The sequence below is a fragment of the Gymnodraco acuticeps genome, unplaced genomic scaffold (assembly GCF_902827175.1).
Source record: "Gymnodraco acuticeps unplaced genomic scaffold, fGymAcu1.1, whole genome shotgun sequence".
Lineage (NCBI taxonomy): Eukaryota > Metazoa > Chordata > Actinopteri > Perciformes > Bathydraconidae > Gymnodraco > Gymnodraco acuticeps.
The window spans coordinates 1,774,258-1,798,317 of NW_022989977.1; the positions used below are offsets into that span (position 1 = coordinate 1,774,258).

A 24,060-nucleotide genomic window follows, 5' to 3' on the forward strand; every position below is an offset into this window, starting at 1 on the left:
TACATTTGTTTTAAATGTATAATGGTTTAATAATCAAAGTCTGTGGTAGTCTGCAAATTTGAGGAGACGGAGGGGAATAGATGAATGGGTAAAACATTAATCTATGTCAGTAACATCAAATACATCACAAACAAACATCTTTATATCCAAGCCACAATGTTTTACTAAACCTTACCAAGTAGTTGTCTTGCCTTAACATTACCAAGTAGTTAAGTTATGTCTTTTGGTGGATTTGTAAATGTTTCCGTGGTGTTGTGCATCTTTCTGTATTTGGTCAAATGCTGCACATGTGTTGTGTGTTTGGAGAAGATATTTTTTAACCCTAATGAAACCCATCTTGTTACTGCAATTAGATTCAGCTATTTATTTTAGTAAATGTATCTTTTAAATCCACATCTCAAAGTCTGTTTACCCACAGGTTGGTTGAACCTCACAATGATTATTTGCATCCAAGTGATGAATAATGCCATACGATTAAAATCACACAATAATCCCTCTCTCTGTAGATGTTGTTCCTGGAGCAATGCCCCTGCCGCTTTCTCCGGTGCTCCGATCGGCGCTACCCTTGGTATCCTTGACGACTCTCACAATGCCAACGCCGGCCCCCGTGGCCTCACCCATAGACCCGAGCATTATGGCAGCCACAGCCCCCGAGACTACCTCAGCTGCTGGAGGGGACTCAACATTAAACTCACCCTCAGAACCAGACCTGGAGCCTGAGGCCGAACCCGAGGTCGAGACGGATGCTGAAACAGAAGAGGAGAAAGCTCGTCGTCTTCTGTACTGCTCGCTGTGCAAAGTGGCGGTCAACTCGGCGTCACAGCTAGACGCTCACAACAGCGGTAAGAGACGTTTGCTAAATCTGCTGCAAATAAATGATAAACATCACTTGAGTGACTTCAGCAATTTAACCAAAACTGGAATTAAATTATTATCAACTACAAGTACGGCACGGCACTCCTTTGGTTCCTCAGCAACACACACGACAATCAAGTAGATCTGTCCCGGGGCTGGCAAGTTCATTAAAACTCAAATCATACACACACACTTACACAAATAAACACACACATGTCTGTTATGAGTCCAATTATGAGGTAAGTACTTGTTCAAACTAGTAACTAAACCTAACCTTGTTTTGTTTTATCTTTCAGTTTTCAACGTTTACCAAGTGTTTTAAACTGATAGTTATTTGGGAGAAAAACACATTTTCCTTCAAAACATAATTGATTTTGCAGTTTATTTGTGTGGGAATGTAGTTTCGTAAAACATGTCCCCCCATTTATTTAGAATAGCTTAAAACAACCGCTCCAGCAGGCTGCTAATTAAAAGGTCATATACACAAGCCTGATCAATATGAGTTAACATTGGACCCTCACTGCTTGGCTATCAATAACTTTGAGGTCACTTGTGTAATTTATTGTGGACTGCCTTCAATCTAGGGGATGTCAGTCTGTTTGTGTCTGCCAAGCACCTGTTTATAGATTGCTATTTGATTTGTTCTTTTGTTCAAACATTTAATTAAATGTTCATTAGTAATTGGACGAGGCAAAAACAATGGGACATTTCTGTGCATTAAGCCGTGATTAATGGATATAGATGACTTATTTCATATCCCCACTCGGTGTATTTGTTAATTAGGTATTAACAGACAGCCAATATACTTCAATAAATAAGACAAAGAACACTTCAACACTGATCCTAGGCGATTGTGTAGAAATTCAGCGATTAACTACCTTCTTCACATACAATAAACTTAACAAAAGAATATATTTCAACCCTGATGCTGGTGTGATTTTTCTTATGAATGGCAGCTGCTGCTCCTCTTTTAAGAGTGCTAGACGGCAAGAGGAGTATTAGCAGAGATTGGAAATGGGAATAAAAATGGTGTTTGCACTTGCAAGTTCAGTCACTTAAAGGCTGAGATAAACCTCAGTGCTAACAGTGCCCTGCGGGGACATCTAAGAGTGAAAGATTTGTGCAAACATGACATTTTTCCTGAACAATTTTAACAAGGTTCTTTACTTTTATCAGGGGCTTTGTAGATGAATCTATAAGTCTGACCTTCATACTTCCCACACCAGAAAAAGGGATAACAGATGTGAGCCTCTGATCTCACCTCTCCTTCAGGCAAGCATCTGTTTTGTGACGTTAATGTACTGACTGTGCTGCCTCTGTTTGAACCTGCAGGTACGAAGCACAAGACGATGCTCGAGGCCAGGACCGGCGTGGGCTCCATCAAGTCTTTCCCTCGGCCGGGAGTCAAAAGCAAACTGGCTCCAGTCGTCAAGTCATTAACGGGCCTGCAGAACAAAACGTTTCACTGTGAGACGTGTGATGTGCATGTCAACTCAGAGACTCAGCTAAAACAGGTGAGAGGGACACACAACAACATTAAAATGCTCAACCAATTCTTTCCTGCACACAAAGCATTTTTTAACTGAAGCTTTTATAAACAAATTCAAGCAAAAGGGAGATTAATCGATGAAAGGACATAGACAGGAATTGGACTGCATACAATCAAACTACTTATTACATTGTAATGGATTAACCTGGGTTATAGAGACACAAAAAAATAATATTTCACTGCATTTTCTCATTATCAGATATAACAAATGTGTTGCCTTTGAACAACTAGATAACAATAAGGGAAATAAGCTAATTTTGCATTATTCCCATTAAACTAGATGCATGGTAATAACCTCTTACTTATCTGTCATATTGAAAATGACTATGTCTGGCAAAAATACATTTCAGCCCATTACCCACATTGTCACAGTAAAATGAACCGATTGCAGACATTGTCATAATAAGCATCAGGACCTGAAACCAAAGCAACTTAATGTAATTCAGTCATCATTCATTGCTTTGCTTATACACTGTGACATGAGTAAAGAGAATATATGTATACACCCTTGAGTTGAATATGAACTCAACCAAATTAGAGCAGTGGTTTACAGGAAAAGAGAGGAATGATATGTAATGTAAATCTCAAAATGAAATAATACAGGGGTACATGTAGTAACTTTCCTCTTTTGATGCACCAACATTTCTTACTACTTAGCCTCAATGTGTCATCAAGCACCCAGTTTACAGAGTGCATGTGCCTTAATTGCACAAATAGTTTGCTGTTCATCTGTGAAAACCTTCTTATTAAGACTAATTTACTTCAGTGTCAGATTAAGCTTTTTGTTGCATAAACAAAAAAAAAAGCTGGGATACAAAGACTCACTGCCACTCGTGATAATATTTCCTTTCATCCTTTCATCACAGCTAAGATTTCCCTGTCTTTTGCAAAAACTCTTAAGAAATCTGGTAAAGCAAACATAACCAATAAATGAGGTCTCTCCATTATAAATAGACTTAACTGAGTCAAGTTTCTGCTAATCCCTTTCCTCTAATAAGACAAATATTTTCTAGTTTACAATATGTTCAGCAACATTAGGTTACCCTTGAAGGATGACATGAACTTATCTCTTAGTGATGTTTTTGAGGCCTGGATGAAAACTCTTCCTGGGTTTGTGTATCCTGGTTTTTGCTTTGGGGCACCCCGCAAATGTTCTTTCCTTGTAGCTGCTGATCATTCTGTCACAGAGGGAGTTTTATCTACAATACTAGAAAACGACTCGGTTTTGTCTGAGCTAACCTTGAGCTCCCTTACTGAAAATAGAGAGGCTTTGTATGAATTTTTCATGGAGGGGCTTTTACTGAGTACTTTTAAGACAGCAGTGATTCTCTGTGAAAAGAATCCAGCATGACAAATCTCCGTTAGAGCTTGAAACCAGAGGAACATTGCGATTTTTAAATCCACTGCAAGGACTTGTGACATTTAGACGCAGCCAGAAATCTGCCTTTTACTGTCAACATTTATCCATTTTGAATTATTTATTGGCTTGATGTTACAGAGGATTTCTGTGTTCCAGCCTCTTGTATTTTACCTGGTTATTCACATCCACTTTTCTCTCTGGTCTTTAAATATCAGAAAAGCTTCATATCTCTTGTGTATGACAAAATGTATTAAACATGAGCATATGTATCTGTCATATGCTAAATGCTTTCTGCACTGTACTTGCAGTGCCATAACTGCAGTAATTTTCACCATGGGTGGTTTCCGTCGCAATGAAACCTTTAGAGCTGTAATACTTTACGGCCTTGAGACAGAAGGTGTATTTTTAGTTTTGCCCCCACCCCCCTCCTCTCTGGGTTCCCACCTCAACGTATGATAAGCTATCTGCCTCAAAATGGCATCCACCCTGAGGCTGAGGTAACAGGCAACTGTAAAGCATCACAGCACCTCTGTAATAAAAAGATAATGAGGATTTTCACAGTTTCTCTTTGGAAAATCCAGAGAAAGATGCCACATCTAAAGTGGTGTTTCAGCATTGCCATGGAACTAACCTTCCTTTTGAACAACACTGACAAGCTATCACGAAATCTGATAAATGGATTGCTTTGGGTATTCGTGATCCCCAGAAGATAGATCCTTATTGTGTTGTTGACCCCCTGATCTTTCCCACAATCAATATAAACATTGGCAGATTGCCAAATGATGAGATGAAAAGAGGAAACTTTCAGATTGTAATGACCCCAGGGCCATATCTTTATTGTTATCAGGACAGGTTCTGTATTTTAAGTAGGTGGCAGCTAGGCACAACACTTTGTCCCCCAGTGTTGTTGAATACAATCATTTTATCAACCTGTACACTACTTGTTGCTGCCATGTATCAAATCTAATCTCATTGGGAAGCCAAAAAACTGTGATTTGTATCTTAAATGAAAGGAGATTTTGCAATTTGACATGATGAACAAAGAAGTTAGCTAACTAACATCGTAAACATTGTTTAATGAAGACTATATTGAAACTTGGAAGAGGACGCTACGCAAAGACTGTGTTTGCTGATTGATCTGTCTCTTTGTTCGGTTCAAATTAGATAGCTTTAATTTAAGGTTAGGATAAGATGTCAGATAGTGAGTTTCCTAAGAATTTTGATAAAGTTCCTTAAAGGTCACATGTCATGCTTTTCCGGTTATTACCCGTCCCCTTGTGTGTTATGAAGGTTTGTATGCATGTAAACGGTGCGCAGAGTCAAAACCCTCAAAGTACACCCTGTAGCGAGTAAAACTCTAACACAGAAAATACCTCCCCAAAACGCCTCGTTGGTGAAACGTCATCATCCATTTGATTCTTCCGGGTACGAGATTACGTAAACTAAGCACGTACCCGGAACTAAATGGACCAATCTGTGGAGCCGTTACGTTACGTTCGCGGAGCAGTTACGTTAAGCCCCCGCTGATTGGTTCAAATTGACCAATCCACGGACTTCCTCACACACTCAGTGCAGGCAGGCAGCTCTGCTGATTTCTCCTCCCTGGCTGCAGGCTGATAACAGACAGTTGGGATTGCGGCGAAATTCTCTCTGCAGACCCATTCTCACAGCGTTTATCAACCTTTTTCTTACTCAATATCAAGCCACACTTATTGTTTTTACTTCGGCTGTGACTTTGTGTGCTCAGGGTGAGTTTGGCTGTGTTTCGCTGTGTATTGCTAAACAAGGAAACCACACCTCCACGGAGCTCAGCGCGATTCACCACGTCCCGACCAATCAGAGCACACTGTGCTCCCAGGGAGGGTGGGGGCTGGAGCTATTGGAGCTACAACGAGCCGTTAAAGCAGTGGTTCTCAAAGTGGGGGGCGCGCCCCCCCAGGGGGGCGCAGAGGCATGACAGGGGGGGCGCGAGAGACCAGGAGAAAAAATGGTTATTAAAAACAATTTTTTAAAAGATTTTCAATTTAAAAAAAAAAAAAAAAAATCATATTTTGAAAAATTATTGATTCGAAAATAATATGGTACAGTACAATTACGTCTGGGTGTCTGTGTTTCATTCAAGCTCGGCTCTGTGTGTGTGTGGAACGAGCCATTTTGTGTGTGTGCGCGAGCGAGAGAGAGAGAGAACGCACCGGTACCGGAGATCGTTGTTGTTAGCTTCTGGTGCTAGCGAGGTACGCTAACGGATATAAGGAGTTTTTTCAACAACAAAGTGGAGGAGAGTCCTCTCCTGTCAGACTGAGAGACTCAGTGAGCTAAAGGACTCTCAGTGTTATCTCAGTGGGTCTCAAACGTTTTGGTCACCATTAATATAAATAAATTAAAAACAATTATGAAATACTATATGACATTAAAAAATGTATAACGTTTAAAAGGGGAGTGATTTGTAAAATATCCATAAAGAAATAGTAAATCTGTTTACAGTTCTGTGTTGAGAGATGTATCCATACTGTAGATCTCTTCATTTTGCTCTCAAAGTGCACCAGATTGATGCTTTTAACTTCAATATTTAAAAATAAATCTTCCCGGAGGAGCTTGCCCCCGGACCCCCCTATGTGAGGTCCACACACCACCTATAAAAATAGCACTTTACCCCTGCTTACTCCTATATGCCGTGAGCTGATTATTGAGCCTTCATTGTAACAGTTGCGGGTACACTGTGTGTATGCGTGGGGAGTCTTGCAGTAGAACATTCCACTGTAGCGCCCGGTACATTAATGGGAAACCCTAAATGTTTGAGCACCCTCTATGAAATGTCAAGCTACCCCACAGTACCCCCAAAATAAATATTTGGCGCCGCCACTGAGCCTGACTATTTGTGTTGGGGGGGGCCCGACTTTTTTTTTTCTCCAAAGGGGGGGCCTGACAGAAAAAATTTGAGAACCACTGCGTTAAAGGCAGAGAGTGAAATTCAGTGAATACACGTAGTTTACAGAGATGCTGTATGAGAAACAAATGTGAGTTTGGAAAATTGCACAATATAAATCTATTCTAGTAGACCTCAACAATGGAATTATGATCCGTGGAAATGGCCATGACATGTGTCCTTTAAATGTAGGGTTACCTTTTAGACACGATCCCGAACCACTGTCACATTGTTTTCCTCGGTGTGGCTGTGGCCAAATAGTTCAGCAAAGAGGCAAAAATAAGTGCATGTTCCAAATAGCTGCAGCCAGCCTGCTTCTCTTTTTACTCGCAACTGAAAACAATAGAGGAAGCAGTGCAACTGCTTGATTTCTGAAATAACCTTTACGTCTTTCCTGCCTCCACTTTCCTGGCCTCATTGGTTACCTCTTGCAACACCAACAGGGAACTTTCCTTCATTATAATGAAGTCAGATGTACTTTTACACTCAGGTATATGCAGACTTTAGGCATGAATATAGAGAGAGCTAGACACAGAAACCAATTTGTTGAACTGTTCTATTCTGTTTATACATTCATTCATTGTTATTGCTGCTTTAACCACAATAGAGTGACATCCTGAACCCTACCTGTCTATTGTCACCTGTCTGCAACATTCAAAACAAAAATGTCTGTCTCCTTTTCAGCACATCAGCAGCCGGCGTCATAAAGACAGAGCAGCAGGTAAACCAGCCAAACCGAAATACAGCCCGTACAGCAAACCGCAAGGACAGACGAACCAGCCGGTGAGTCACTGCACGCTTTAATCCTGTTATCACAACAATTACAATGACTCAGTTCTAAGAGCCTCTTTGGAGACAGACAAATCAACCCATGACAAACAGCTATTGTTTGATATTTGAGTTCAGTGTCATTCTCTTGTTCTAGTCACTCATAGGTCTGCGCCCATACCGATTACGTACCCCAAATGTTTGCTTTGTTTTAATAGGAGAAAACTTTGGAAAGAACTGCATGCAGAATTTTGGCTGTTTAATGTTTCTCTTTATCAGCTAAAAGTCCTGCACAGCTCCTCTAAAGTGTCTGTTCTTTGATAAGCATTCAATTTGCTTGACGTCAGCTAATTCAATAACATGTCAACTTTCATAAACGGTTCACCTGTTACCTGTTATTAAAGTTCACTGGCAGTGACAGTGGGATTTAATTTGAAAACTTGATATTTTATTGACAAAAATGGCATGAATCAAGGCTCCTCTGAGCCAGCATGCTGGAGGTGAAATGCAGACTTGGGTCGAATACTATTTATAAGTAATTGTAAATGTCAGTTTTGATTATTTTTGAGTAGCTCAGCGTGTGGTCTTCTGCATCAAGACCAAATTCATTTCAGGCAAGTTTTCAAACCACAGAATAAGATAAGTGAACTGAAAGGACTTTCTTAATGTTTTACTGAGTTAAACTTTCTGGTACTCACTGTCCTGTGCCACTGAACCCCGGCAGTCTCACACTCCAGGAGAATTGAATGCCACATGACGAGGATTGGTAGGATGCATAAAGGAGTCGTGTGGATTAAACGTGGGAAAGATAAAGGAGCGCCTGACTTTCCATCTTACAGAAGCTCCCAGAAGAAGGCATTAATCACACCCACTGTTTGCCGAGACAATGCGCGGGGGTTACCAGTGTGGGGGAAATGACTTTTTCTGAAACCCATCATTGACTGAGTTAACGGAGAGAAGCTTCTTTGATGAGTGGAGAGCAAAGAATGCCTCCCATAGGGTTACGATGCCTGAGTCAGTGATTGATAACCCATGACAGCGGCTGCCATCGCGGTGCTGTGAGACCGTAGATTTTCCATTACTGATACAGAAGATTAAGCCAGATAACTTTGATGACCTTTTCACCCTATTAGGCTGGTTCTGGAGGTTGAATGCTTTTTTCCCAGTTGTCCTTCTGTGGATTCTTGCATTCCTTCTTCCTTATTCTTTGTCAATGGACACTACTATGGATTTTGACTTTGAAATAGCAAAATTACGAAAATAAGCAGCATTTGTAAGAAAAAAAGAGGTCTGGAATTCCTTTTTTCCCCCTATTTTTTCTTATGTCTGAAGTGCTGGAACATTAGTTAAGCGTTTGAAAATTAGATGTAAAGAGGTTAACAAGTCTATTGGCGATCCAAGCTTTTGTGCCTCAGATTATGTTGAACACTTGGAGCAATTAGCATCTGATTTCTGGCACATGTAAAAAGTAAAACTTACATGTTTAATATAAATCATTTGCTGTGGCCAAATGTTTTCATTGCATTTACAGACCCTTAACTCTCTGATACCACCATGATACCACCCCATGAATGCACTGACTTGCTTGTAGAACCACGCTACACAAAGCAGATACTATATCGACATTTTAAAATTATATATAAAGAAAAGGCCCTGACAAAACAGCAGGGCTCTATTTCAGTAACTATTAACTACAGAAAAAAATCCAGCTACAGCTGACATCAAATCTTTGCTGAGCCTAACGGCCCATCTACACTACAGGCATCAACAAATCTTGAAGCTGGGCGTGTCTGAAGCTTGGCGATTTTTTGCGAGCAACGCGACCAACAACCAATCACATGAATCTCCCGCCCCCGACATACAAAGCAATAGCAATGTTAAAACGAAGTAAACTGGATATAAAATCCCCAAACAGGCGAAAACCTACCAGTTTCACCCACTGTCTCTGCCACCTCCCTCCATGCCTGGTTCCTCCGGTTTGTATCCCGGTAAATAGTTCTGGTCGTAAAGAACCGGGTGATTTGCTACCGTAATTTTTCGTTTGGAATATGAGGAAATGAACTGCGGTCTGGCTCTCCCAGCTTGCACGCGGTTTGATTGGCTAGCGCTTGTACTGGCGGGAATTGCAAAAACGGGATTTGATTGGCTGACGCCAGCTTCGAGCAAGCATCGAGCCTCAAAAGTTGAACATTGTTCAACTTTTGACGCCAATAGACGCTCGCGATGCTTGCAACGCCTTGCCATGCTACCCACAATGCAGTTCGGAGAAATTTGAAAATATCCTACGTCACCCCATTCAAATGAATGGGCGAAGCGTTGAAAGCATTTTTTGACGCCTGTAGTGTAGACGGGCCGTGATAATCATAAATAAATAACATAGTGAAAATAAATATATTGCAATGCTCAAAACAGCAGCATCCAACAGTCTCTAGTCCTAGGGTATTACATGTCACTGCATGCATGCACGGAGCAGCTGTAGCGCAGAGATCATCATATCCTTCTGTCTTGTATTACTTAACAAAAAAAAAATAAAAAATGGCTCGTTCGCGGACGCGGGCCGGCTCCCGTGGTTCACTTAAAAGAGCCGGCTCTTTGAGCCGGCTCGTTCCCGACCGACACATCACTAGTTTTTCGCCTGCCGTCTTGTCTGCAGACTTGTCAAAGCATTCATTTTTGTTAACCGGTATCAGTATGTTGTTACTTCGGCATCATTTTGAAACGTGTATTACAATTAAATCACGATAAAATATGTTCATTTTGTTGTAGTTGCCAGCGATTCTCTCTCTAGTTTAGCCCGGAAAGAATCTCGATTTTGGAGGGCCAGAAAAACTGTGAAAAAGTACCTGCTAGCCGGAACTACGCCTAGTGGAAACGCAACCAAAAACGGGCCGGGCACAGCACGGCACGCTTAAACCGCGCTTCGCGCTGTAGTGGAAATGCGCCATTAGTGATGTAATCAAAAATGTTTTGTCCAACCAACGGTACAAAAACCACAATATTTAATTAACATGGGGATCCTGGAAATAGGAATTGTTTTGCATTGTCCCTGAATAAGGGACTCCAGTTATTACTTGATTATCAAGATAACAGTTTATTAATTTCCTGCTTATACAGTTTAGATTAATTGGCAAATGATTTGTATGGAAATGAAATGGAAATGCAAGATTGAAATCAAATCCCCTTTAATTTTCACCCACATGTTCACAGGACTCGAAAAATATAATGTTAAGATGACATTTACCATTTGCTGACTTTTGCTTTAATCTGTAATGGCGAAAGTATTTCTATTATAATAGTTAATTTTAGCAGAATATGCAATCTTAATATAGATCTGGCCTTTTTGTTTACATTATTATTATTACTTTTATTTTATTTGATTGAAGACAGTTAGAAAAGACATGTGGTACAAGTTACAAATGTTCAACAGTTCAAAGCTACTAGTGTTCAGCTTAGTCTCTATTATTGTACATCAATTGACCAGCCATACATAGTTGATCTTACTTGAAGGCGTACAATATTTAAAGCACAATTATAACCAAAACAGACCATGTACAGTAGCTATAATTGTGCACAACCTACACATAGACTGTACTGACTGTATCTTGTTTCCCTCTGCAAGGTGAAGTTGTCCCTGGGGAAGGAGCGCTTGTGTCCTCTGAACACACAGATCATACCGGCTCACCTAGCGGCAGTGGCGGCCGCCATCAGCAACTCTTTCACGCACCGCACTAATCACATTACTAACCACGCCTCGACCCCTAACCTCTTCCAGACTCAGACCCTCCCCGCTGCACTGCTCCGTCCGGCTCCTGGTCCTGTCAGGACCTCCCACCCACAACTCCTCTTTGCCCCTTATTGACCTGTTTGACCCGGGGGGGGGATCTGCACCACCTCCTGTTAAGGATCAAAACATGTGCTACGCCAGGACCAGGCCAAGGAGTCGTGTCAGCATCTGCACTCCTATGCATCCGGAAACATTTTTTCCCAACCTCTCCTCACATGGATTATTCCACATTTAAAGCTAAACCAGGCGAAGCAATGGGCGCTCTCATGATGGATTAATTTCTCTGATCCCACTGAAGAGACCTGGGCTACAATATACATGCTTTCTGTGCCAACCTGCAACCCACGGATCACACCCGGACCCCTTACCTGGTTCTACATTGTACCGCAATAATGTATAAGACTAACCCCGTGAACTATGCAGTGTCTTTATTTCATGATGCAAGGCACAGTTTGAGCTACAAATAGGGAAGGGATATGCTTTTTTTTAAAGATACAGCGTGGCACTAAGATCATGCTTTAGTGGAGGATTACTGTCGCTCGTAATTTAAAAGGCTGTAACTGATAAAAGAGCGAGTAAGGCCCTCCTCAGTTCCTGTATGCACTTTAAGCCCCTACTCTGTTGATGTCTACATTAGATGGCTAGACTGTGTTAGATTGTTAGAGTATTTGTCGTGATGTGTGTTTTTGTATCTGTATATGTGTATGTGTGTACAAGTGCGTGCTCCTGCATGTGTGCTTGTCCATGTGAATAAGTATGTGTGTAATTGAATGTGTCTGAGCGTGTGTGTGTGTGTGCTTCTCATCTGCCATAAGCCATTCTAGTTGATATCCAGGACACATTGGGCCTCATTCATAAACATTGCAAACTCACAAAGCTGTGCACAAACTGTGCCATTTTTTTTTACTTTGTGTAATGTAATGTAACTGTTTTAGTTTTCATTGCTTTGTATAGTTAGCCTCTAAGGATCAGCTTTCCTCAGCAATTTCTAGTGCAAAAACAAATTTGAATTAATACCATTCGCATTGTGTTAAATACAAAAATGACCAATGTGCATGTGTCATGAATCCGTCTATAATTTGCCACACTTTTTTGTGTGCCAAGTTTCTATGCTCATATTGGTGAATGAGGCCCATTGTCACTGACCATGTCTCGGGCCAGAGGGACCACAAAGGTTTGTGTATAGTAACTGTCGGTGTGTAAAAGGTGAATAATTTCAAATAAAAAGAGTCCTTATTTGTTAATGCCGTGGATTCTGTGTAGTTTTAATTCAAATATATTGGGGTTGAAAAATATATATACATACAAATACTGTAAGGGTAATCTATCAACTGAAGAATATTAACTTTGTTGCATCAAGGAGTGCACATAAAGCAACATTTATCAGAGAATGTGCCTCTCAGATGCGCACACACACAGAGTACTACATTACAATTCAGAATATGTACTTCAAATTAGTAACTCAACTCCATTTTAACTACTAACAAAATGTGTTTTGAAGGATATGCATTCTCTTTGTTTGTATCGCAGTGTTTGTTTTACAAAGGCTTATCCGTAATTCTGATGTAAATATTTCTGTTGGATTCTATTAAATTATTTATTGTTATTATTCATTGTAATAATGTATTTAACTAGAATGAGCAAGCAGAGCAGACGTGTCCATTCATATTTGAATAACTGAATGACAGATGATCTATGGAATAATAACACGCTTGATTGTTTACTGCATTTATTCATTTTACTTGAGGAGACTGACACTTAACAGCATAACATGTAGGCACTGTAAGAAAATACACATCTGTAACAAACAGGTGTACATTTTGCATTTAGGGACTATTTTCATTTGTGGATGAATCCACATTAGGGGTTCTATTGAATACTTACAGCAGCAGGACAGTGTATTGAGACAAATTCAACTTCAGTGTAAGGCAAGGCAAGTTTATTTATATAGCACCTTTCAACACAAGGCAATTCAAAGTGCTTTTAAAAAATGAAAGACATTAAGAAAATGGCATTTAAAAACAGTCATTAAAAAGCAAAGATAAGAAAATAAACAATATAAGAAAAAAATACATGGATACAAGTTACAGTGCAGTTTAAGATATGAATAGTTCAATTAAAAGCAGCGACAAAAAGAAAAGTCTTCAGCCTGGATTTAAAAGTAGTCAGAGTTGCAGCGGATGTTAGTTGAAAGGAGGGAACACGTATCAGCCACAGTAAACACTGTGGCACCCTTGGCTGTTCAACGGTTTTTTGACAATAGAAGTATTTTACACAGAGGAATAACATTCATAAAGTTTGGTTACAAGAAAGAACACATCGTTAGTTTTGGAATTCTAATGGGAGTTGTTGACAATACTCCAATGCCTCTTTACTTTATTAGTATAGGTCTCTTGCATTGTTTTTCTGCATAGCAACATGGCAATCCTGTAAGTAATTATTTTCCATTGTGCACCACATTGATACATTGTGCACAAACAGATGAACAGAGCCCATCACCAGCCGATTGACGTAACCACGATAGTTACTGTACATGTTTCTGCAGTCAATTTCCTGTTTCTATCAAAATACATTTGACAAAGAGGCAGTACACTGTGGTTACCATGCAGAGGTTTCATCAAAAAACATACATGTGGCACACAACCATCAGTGCATACATTTACAAAAGAATTCACAGGCACTGATGCACACATAATAAATTAGTCTATGTCTGACATCTTAAGGCCCAGATGGCTTTTTTCCCCCCAGGAAATAACATCACTGACAAAGCAGCTCTGATCCGCCTTAACTCTGACATTTTGGAGGGACTCCAATTTACCACAACACCATAACTCATACGGCACATATTCAACTCAGTTGTTGAGTTTGTGAACTTTTCCATGAACCCTGAAGCGTATTCATCCATCCCTCATTTGCAGCACCCCCGAACTCCCCGACGCATGAACGATGGCCGTTCAGCCAGACGAGGGAGCTTCTTTCCACCGAAGGCTCGCTCTCCAAAAGCAATAGTGACTCTGTGGCCTCCATCTCGCTTCCATTTATTCTCAGTGTAGCAATGATCACAAACATCTGTATGTGGGAGCCTCTCTATCTGCGGTTCAGGAGAGCTATCAAGAGAAAAACACTGCCTGACTCCATCGCTGGCAGCGGGGAAAATGCTGTGAACAGCTGGGCGTTGAACTGAGCAAGCACAGGAATGAAGATTACTCCTGAGTGTGACTCAAAAAGGGGAAGAAAATGTAGTTCTTGGCTCCAGTTAATGTCAAGACTGATACTGAAATCAAGTTAACCTTAGCTGAACCATGTTTCAAGACAATGAATGTAAAAATGATGAAAAACAGCGGAAAATAATTGTCAGTCAGCTACTAAACAAAAACAAAAACAATAGGGAGTAATTACAATGTTTAGATTTACTTAACAATATAATATATCATTAAAAAATTACTACTTATCAAAATGAATGATCATTAAGCTGTGGAGGTGATTCTACTAACAATTGTAACAAATATAACAACAACAATAATAATAATAATAATAATAACAACTGTATTTTAGCATTTTCTTTTTTGTACTTGATGATAATCAATGTAATATTAAATGCATTATTAATAATATAAAACTAGAAGAATAAAAATAGGAAATACAATTTTGTTTGGGGATATACTTACTGTATATCTTGGAATTAGTCCAATTCACAGTTTCTTAGATTTCTTAAATGAAAGAGTAATAATCTGGATCAAACACTTTCACAGAGAAAGAACAAAATAGATCAAATAAGAAATAGATAAACAAAAAAATGGTAACTGTTCTTTGCAAATGCTGCTGAAGCATCCGTGTCAAGTCGACTGAAAATAATACCTTTTTGTTTTATTCAAAAAATCACAACCCCTTCCAGACAGAACAAAGCTAACATGAACAGGATGTCTCAATGTTGATTTGAAATTAAATGGCGATTCAGTCTGATCATCGCACTGAGAGCATGACTGGAATACAACTTTATAAAAATATGATTCTCACTTTTCAAATGCCAGCAATGCAGGCATGCATAATGAGTGTGCCAGTCAAGAGGTGCTGGTTTCCAAAAATTGCAAAGAGAGACAATAGAACGTCATTATTAAAACATGTTTTGTATCTTAAGAATCAGGAAAACTGAAATGGTGCAAAATATTATTTTGTATTTAATTCATTTTTAATGGGCAAAACCTGTATGTCATTACCATCAGGCCTGATGAAGCAGCACAGCTCGTTATGATCCTGAAATGGATTTCTTTCCCAGCGAATGCGTTGTCACGGAACTTGAGTCATAATTATGTGACATTTTCAGCTTGCGTGATCCAAAAAGTCCAGTCTTAGGTACATTTGACATTTACCTATGCACGGCGACATACAATGGAACAATGGAACAATGGAAAAAATGCATCCAATTATCTCCTTATTATCTGCTCGGCTATGACTGAATATCAACTACTGTAAAATCAGTAAAAACATCAACCCAAAGTTATTTATGACTGTTATTGGAGGAATAGCAGTACTGAACTTACAAGCCCACAGTTACATTAAAGAGCATGTCGACATCTGTTTCCAAATACTGGCCAACACATGACCTTTAAAGATTGCAGTTGGATATCTACACCAAAAGAAAGTGAGTGGATTGTTAAAAAGAATTACAGCAATGTTAACACATTCAGTGTTATTGAAATCAATTATGAAACCATTACATCTTGCTCTATATACACATCCATATGGTCTTCATTTCCACAAAACCCCTTGTTCATTTCACTGTACAGGAAGGAGATTTATAAGCAGACTACCTGCTTGTGTTGGCCAAATTCCATCCACTCTTCATTTTATGCTCTCTGTCACTGTAACATAAAAGAAGTACATTGCTCCTATTAGTTCTATCGAGTTGTTATTCATTTTTCATTACGAAACGGTTGAGAAAAGAAACCCCTAAAGGCTGCAGCACTCAGGCGGGATGTTGTAACTCGATAGGAGCTGCACTGACAATGCCCCCGGGACTCCTGGCAGGGCTGTGCAGGTCCAGACAGCCCGTGTCCATGTCCGTGTAAAAGCTTTGATTCAACATTATGATAAATGCCTCAATTAACATTCCAGTCCATTAAGGCTTTGACATTTTTACTCTTGCTCTTGGGCTCCAGCACCAAAAGATAAAGATTTAACGAGAGGGGAGGCTTGCAAAAAGTCACTGAAAGGTTTGCTCACCAGTAGCATTCTGAACACCCTGGCAGTTTTGTCAAGTGACTCACTGAAGCCCAAAATATGTAAGGGCGAAACATTAAGGACTACTTGAAAAACACCCACCCCCATACACACACACACACACACACACTGCAGTCAGCATGTCGTTGTGTCCCTGAAGACACTTCACCCCAAAGTGCTCCTTTGGGGATTGCCCACAGTATTGAGTATGTAAGTCGCTTTGGATAAAAGCGATAACAAGTTACATGTAATGAAATTCTTGTTTTTAGGGAGCTAAATTAGAACACATGCTCTTAAAATAAGTAAACATGACAATTCTTTCAAAAAACACGTTTTTATTAAGTCAGTCCATAACAAACAGGATCATTTATTAAATGAACAAAGCTCTTCAACATATATACATCCTCATAGAACTGACAAACATTGGACACAGAATTCAAGTTCTCTACTTTTTTGTGAATTCTGCCCATTCAGCTATTGCTTTTTTGTATGAATGAGTAAGGTCACGCTCGTGAATACTGTCCTTCAGTACCTCAGTCTGGATGACGGATAGGAGAGTAGCAACACATTTGGGGTAGGTGAGGTGGAAGGTGTAAAAACACCCCATCAGGATGAGTGGAGCCTCGTGCATCATTTCCCAAGGTAGGGTCATCAGTGGGATTTTGCCAACAGCCAGGAGGAGGTTAGTAGAGTCTAGGATGACTGGACTGGTGATGGGCCGTTTCTGGAGAAACGTATTGGGGTCCTCAGATGGCTGAGAGCAACAAAGTAGAGACAAAAAGTAGAAACAAATTAAACCTCAGGGCATATCAAGTTTTATTTCAGTTTAACTGATACTGACTCAGACTCACCTCAAGAACATGGAATAGTGCCTCACTTGCTGACCCAAGCTTTTTGGGTGGGGCAGTTGGGAAAGGAAACATTGAGGGAAGTGCCTTCATCAAAGCAATCGCTTGTCCAGCTGAAAAACAATATGGATACATGATCAAATGCATTGTGCTTGTTTTTGTTAGGCAATTTGACTTTGACATTAAGTGTTGTGTAACTGAAAAGTAAGCACAAAAGCAAAAAAATAGTTCTGTGCAGAGCCCAAGGGAGTATAAGCTAATCATGGAAAAACTGCTGTTGGTGAACGACAGTATGCGTATCCCTGAAGCGACATGAATCTTAATGTCACCTTGGGAAATTGTACATAAACTGGTGCTACTTTTTTTCCAAAATTGGCCTGAATGTTGCGCTAAGACAGAGAGCGTGGGATCACCAAAATCAAACGGTTCTCCTAGGGATATTGAATGTGCACAGCGAAATGAAAGAGTGAAATAAAAACGATTTCAGTTATTGGATCAGCAAACTGAAAGTTTGGCTGGATAGTGGGGGGGCAGCGGTCGGGGTGATTTTATAATATCCCTGACACTTTCACTGCAGGGGATATAAAAAGCACATCATTAAATAATGCAGCAAGCGCCAAATTTGCACACACCACTGAGAGCAATCGTTATAGTCGTCCACATCTGATGAAGTGTGTGAAAATCAAAGTCAAAGATATTGTGATGTTTTTTTTTGTTATCCATATCGCTCAGCCATACTTGGTGTGTTAAGCTGTTCATGTTTAAATGTGTAATGTGGCATGGATTGTTTGAACAAGTTTGGTGTGATAAATGAAAAGCACCACAACCTCAGAAATTAAGATATTGTTCGCAGTATTGCTTATGCCATAGACCAGTGATTCTCAAACTTTTTTCAATAGTGTACCCCCTTTGAAAAAACATTCAGCCATGTACCCCCTGATCAGCGCAAAAACAATTTGTTAGGGAAGAAATGCCTATATAAAGAGGTACAGTACAGTGCTGCACCATCGGTGTCTGATTTATTAAAACAACAACCTTGTAACTGAGAAACACTTAAATGCTACATTTCAAATGTTTAGAATCCATCACTAAATTCATGGCAAACCAATTTTAACATCATGCAATAACACTAAGACGACATTAGTTACATTGAACTGATCTTTTTAATAAGTTGTACTTACAATGTAGTGAGAAACATGGGCTTGTGCTTCACTGAGGATCTTTGTCATGCTGACAGGGAGGCAAACTGCAATTATACACTTCACGTTTTGAAATATGTGTAACTCTGTTAATATAAACCCACTCTGCTCAAACTTCGTTACATTTCCTAACATTTTTTTTTTTTTTTTTTAAATTAACATAAAAATAAATCTCACGTACCCCCTGCAGTACTCCAACGTACCCCTAGGGGTCCGCGTACCCCCATTTGAGAACCACTGCCATATATAATAAGAGACCAGATAACAGGGGAAAGAGACGTTCCTTGAAGGAAGAGGGAGGGGGTACTGAGTAGCTGGCAGCCCCTCCCAACAGTGTCCTCACTGCTCAGGGACCCCCACCTTGTTACCAGTTCCAGGGCAGTAACAGAGTAGAGATTGCACACCTACCTCAAGAGTCAATGTCATGCATATCATCAGTTATTCTGGTCCATATCCTTTAGGAGAGTGTGTTATGATGATTACATCATAACACACAGTTATCAGTTCATTTTTTGATTATCATTAAAAGAGATGTTACTTCTTGTTTGAATTGTGTCTTTTACTGTCTTTACCAGCTGGGAAAATAACTTAACCACAGAGCTGATGCTTGAAATTCTTTTGTTTTCTTCTTGCCATACTAGTGCTTAAAATAAGGCTTTTTAGCCTTGAAGTGGATGTTTTATAGACAGGTCCCTTGTTTCTAGTTAAACATAACTAAAATAAAGACAAAGTTGCTTATCAAGACAAGGCAAGTAACATTTACTTGAATTAAGTCAAAAAATCTTCCATATAAAGCACTAGATAAGCTATTTAAACAAGGGTTAACCCTAACCCTAACCCTAACCCTAACCCAAATCAAGACAAACTAGATTTATAATCTAAATTTAAGATTATTATACTTGGTTAGATCTGCAGTTTCACACACACACACACACACACACACACACACACACACACACACACACACACACACACACACACACACACACACACACACACACACACACACACACACACACACACACACACACACACACACACACATATTCACCTACACACATTACATTATAATGCATTTAGCTGACGCTTTTATTCAAAGTGACTTACAATAAGTGCAATAAACCATAAAGATTCAAACTAAGGACAACAAGAACCGTGCTGACATAATTGTACTTCAAACAAGCAATATCATTGTTAAGTGCAAAGTTTGTTTGCGATTATTAGCCAAGATACAGGCGAAACAGGTGGGTCTTCAGTTTGTAACGGAAGATATGTGGAGTCCGCTGTCCTGATAACGGTGGAAAGCTCGTTACACCATTGAGGAGCCAGGATAGCAAAAAGGCGTGACTTTGTTGAAGTGTACCTGGTTCCACTTCGCAGTGAAGCCGATTGGCAGATGCAGGGCGACGTGCACGTGCTGGAGTGTATGGTTTGACCATGTCTTGGATGTAGGATGGACCAGATCCTTTTACAGCATGGCAGGCCAGTACAAGTGTCTTGAAGTGGATTCTGGCAGCCACTGGTAGCCAGTGAAGGGAGCGAAGGAGTGGTGTAGTGTGGGAGAACTTGTAGAGGTCGGTTGGCACTTGCAAGCAGACCAGCCAGGAGGGAGTTACAGTAGTCAAGGGGTGAGATGACAGAGCCTCGACCACATAGTCGAAGCACTCACAAATCTGCCTATGCACACATACAGCAGAATCATTGTTAATATATATACATTTAAAACAGTATATATCTCTATATATATATATTGGGCAGCAGTTTGGTAGATTTGGAAGACATATTCATCCATTTTGAATATGACATAAACAGTCTTAATGTTGAACCCTAAATCAGATTATACATAAGAAGTTTGCCAATACTGGGCCATTGTTTTCAAAATGTTAAGGTATAAATTCTATCTCAGCTTTGCTACTAGCTGATCATCGGCTGCAGATTGTTTGTTACTGCTATTCAGGGGGTGAAGAGAAAGAAGCTAAATGTTTTGTAGTTTCATTTAAAGAGCAACTTGAGACATTTTTAGTTTTAAACACGCCCCCCTTTACAAATTCAAAAAATGCATTTGAACTCATACAAAGTCCACCCACACTCTAGGGGATTTCCAAACCACTAGCTGTTGAAGCCTCAAAATCACAAAAACAAAACAGTTAACACTTGGTTCCAGGACTGAAAATTGAAAACATAACATCTATAATATGCAGTAAACAAAATGCGAGACAGATGGTGACTTGAGCTGCAGTCAGGATTACCATACCGTCTTCATACTGATGCCTGTATATGACCCTCATAATCAAACAAGACTATCATTCAGGACACTATTTATTTATCGTTTTTCTTAATGCCTGTCACCACGTGTGATTTATGGCTGACTTCAACTAAACAAGTAATTTAATGCAGACCGTAAGCTCCAATGCATTTTCACAGGAGAGTACGTCATCAGCCATTTAAAAGAAAGCAGGATATTATTCTTCAGAGAAGTAATTTTTTATTTGAGTTCATTTTGTAGGTGTCATTGGTATTGTGAGCTGATCATTTGAGTGTGAAACAAATAATGTCAGTAAGAAAAGTGGAATAAGTGGACTTCAATTAATCCAAACTGAATGTATGCTCCATGTCTCCCTGTAATAGTTCTAACTATTCCAAGAAGCAAACATGATGTGATCCTCAGTGTGATTGGGTTTATTAACACACAGCTTGAGGAGTGTCAAACTGTCAGACGCTGGCTTGCATCTGGCTCTGAAAAACTCGGGCGCAGGACAGAACAGGTGTACATGAACAGAATGAGCGCAATCCAAAACATTTCAAGGACTAGTCTGACAGTTATGTTATCACAGTGCTCATGAATATAGACAGCATTGCCTGTTATTGTGACTCACACTAAGCAGCTGACACAGAAAATCACTCTCTCCGTCTAACTGTTCATCTTCCTTAGAATCTGATGGTGTTCGTAGTCCTCTAACCACAGTGGACAGCTAGTCACAAGCAATCGCTGTGTCTTCAAGACAAGTCCCAAAACAAGACGGTTAAAGGTAGTTCAACATTTTGTCAAATACATGCTGGAAAAAAGTTATTAAACCACCATTGACAGACCAACAGCGCAACCCATTAAACAGATTAATAGATTGATAGAAAACTAATTGGCAGAGAAATTGTTAAATAACCCTTAGTTCAAGCCTTATTCATTCTGTTTATTTAACTTGTCATTGCCAACAAAACCTTTTCCTTAGACATCAATAACTAAACATTGCTAGCAAAACTTATATTACTGCATCAAAATAAAATCAAGCTTTTTTCAGAGGTTTTGGTCCTTCAAAAAACCTTAAGCTAGTGCTGTCATGAAAAAACAATTCAAAAGTGCTTACTGTCTTAAAGGTAATATAGACTCAAATGATTATTAGTGAAGCATTCATCACTTCATGGACGCCTCAGTCAACGTACAGTATTTACTACTGCCGAGGTTATTTGGTGACCTTCCATTAGCATGCGTTACGGACTGACTTAACCTCTCCATAATCTCCTTGACAATATGACGGGCACATCAATTATTGAGCCATTAATTATTGTCTCGAGCAGATGTCACTCAAGTGAGACGGACACTTTGACCCTGATGAATAACACCGAGCTACAAACAGTGTGTCCGACCGTCCGGCCGTGAGCACTCGAGTGTGAACACAGGTGTGATACATTTCAAGGACGGGGAGCTAGTCAACGAAGAGCTTCTATGACAACGACTGACTCATATATCAGCCTATATGATGGTGTAAATACTTACACTGCTCCATTTCACTTTAAGGAACCAAGCAAGAACACATTAACAGATTTAATGTGGGCTATATGGAGGGAAAGTATCTGTAAAAGAGTTGGATATACTGGGTGAAAGATTCACTGGTACTATGCAATGTGGTGGTGTCTGGAAGATCACAATCTCTTAATATAACCTTCCTGGAGCCCTTCAGAGTGAAAACTCAGCTTAGAGAGTGATTTTATCTTCTGCTCTGGCTTATTGAGCTTATTTCAGTTAGATCAGTAGGTAGAGAGCTGCACTAAAGCTCTCCGAGTTCAGGCTTTTATTCCCTCTGGGGCCACCGACGCTCACTCTGTTTGCTCATTTATCATACTTGTGGTGCTTTGGATAAAAGTGTCCTACTTACGTAAAGGTAGAAGAGCTGAATTAATGGATGATACATTTACTGTTTGATAATTCCAGGTGAAACTGTGTTAGGGCATGGTGAGGTCTGGTGATATTCTCTATTTTTATATACTAAAGAAATTCCAAAAGAAAACCTATATATTTTTTGCTATTTCTTATACACTTGAGGAATTTGTCTCATTAAATGAAAACTCTGTATGAGAGACAAATAAGACACAACACATTACATTACATTACATTGCATTTAGCTGACGCTTTTGTCCAAAGCGACTTACAATAAGTACATTCGACCAGGAAGACACAACCTTGAAGAAAACAGAATCATATAAGTACATCAGGTTTCATAGAGCCAAACATTTCAAGTGCTACTCAACTGGCTTTAGGTAAGCCAGTCCTTTATTAGTATAAAAGTGCTTCGTTAATAGCTCTAACGCTCGAAGTGGAGTCGAAAGAGTTGAGTTTTCAGTTTGCGCCGGAAGATGTGCAAGCTATCTGCCGTCCTGATGTCAATGGGGAGCTCATTCCATCATTTTGGAGCCAGGACAGCAAACCCACGTGTTTTTGCCAATGGGAACTTGGGTCCCCCTCGCAGCGAGGGCGCAGCGAGTCGTTTGGCTGATGCAGAGCGTAGTGCACGCGCTGGGGTGTACGGTTTAACCATGTCCTGGATGTACGAAGGGCCAGATCCATTCGCAGCATGGTAAGCAAGTACCAGTGTCTTGAAGTGGATTCTAGCAGTTACCGGAAGCCAGTGAAGGGAGCGGAGGAGCGGAGTGGTGTGGGAAAATGTAGGAAGGTTGAAGACCAGACGAGCCGCTGCATTCTGGATGAGCTGCAGAGGTCGGATGGCACATGCAGGTAGACCAGCCAGGAGGAAGTTGCAGTAGTCTAGGCGTGAGATGACGAGAGCCTGGACCAGAACCTGAGTCGCTTTCTGTGTCAGCTGGGGACGTATCTTCCTGATGTTGTAACACATTGCTCTGTCAAAGTAATAGTATTTGGTTAAAGGAATACTTCTTGCATGGACCAACAATTCATACAAACAAATATTGACGTTTGTACTGAACTGAATTACCAAACACAGTATAAATCGATATAGTATTTGAAAGTGTAATTCATACTTAATACGTGCAAGCAGAACAATTTTCTGTACTGTTGCAGCCTTTGTTTAATAAAACGCATTGATTCAGATGATTCAGATTTCAATAACGTAGAGTGCATTGGGCTGGATAAGAGTCCCTGCCAGTAGGGGATGCCTTTTCAAATGTCAAAGGATACTATTTTAAAATAGCCTATCATAGCAAAGTGTTGTTTTAATATGTTATTTTTGTATGCACTGTAACACCATATGACCTGTATGCTGTCAAGAAGTGGGCCTCCGGAGAGCTGGGTGGATTAGAT

The 24,060-nt window shown here is 39.9% G+C and overlaps 1 protein-coding gene and 1 long non-coding RNA gene across 4 annotated transcripts in view; one reads left to right on the forward strand and one right to left on the reverse strand.

The window, feature by feature from the left end:
• Window positions 1-12,848, forward strand: part of znf385d (zinc finger protein 385D) — an 83,665-nt gene extending 70,817 nt beyond the window's left edge. For 2 of the 3 annotated variants that reach the window (XM_034211485.1, XM_034211487.1), the window contains 4 exons: window positions 507-842; window positions 2,188-2,369; window positions 7,375-7,473; window positions 11,078-12,848. In XM_034211485.1, coding sequence (XP_034067376.1) covers window positions 507-842; window positions 2,188-2,369; window positions 7,375-7,473; window positions 11,078-11,317 — 857 coding nt within the window. In that variant the 3' untranslated portion in view covers window positions 11,318-12,848. The remainder of the gene's footprint in view (window positions 1-506; window positions 843-2,187; window positions 2,370-7,374; window positions 7,474-11,077) is intronic. The other variant, XM_034211486.1, reaches the window with a different exon arrangement.
• Window positions 12,849-16,780: 3,932 nt separating this feature from the next.
• On the reverse strand, window positions 16,781-17,375 carry LOC117543176. Its single transcript, XR_004568530.1, has 2 exons — window positions 17,314-17,375; window positions 16,781-17,216 (listed from the first exon to the last, which is right to left on the reverse strand). It is a non-coding gene; the product is annotated as an uncharacterized LOC117543176 (long non-coding RNA).
• Between the last annotated feature and the right edge of the window lie 6,685 nt (window positions 17,376-24,060).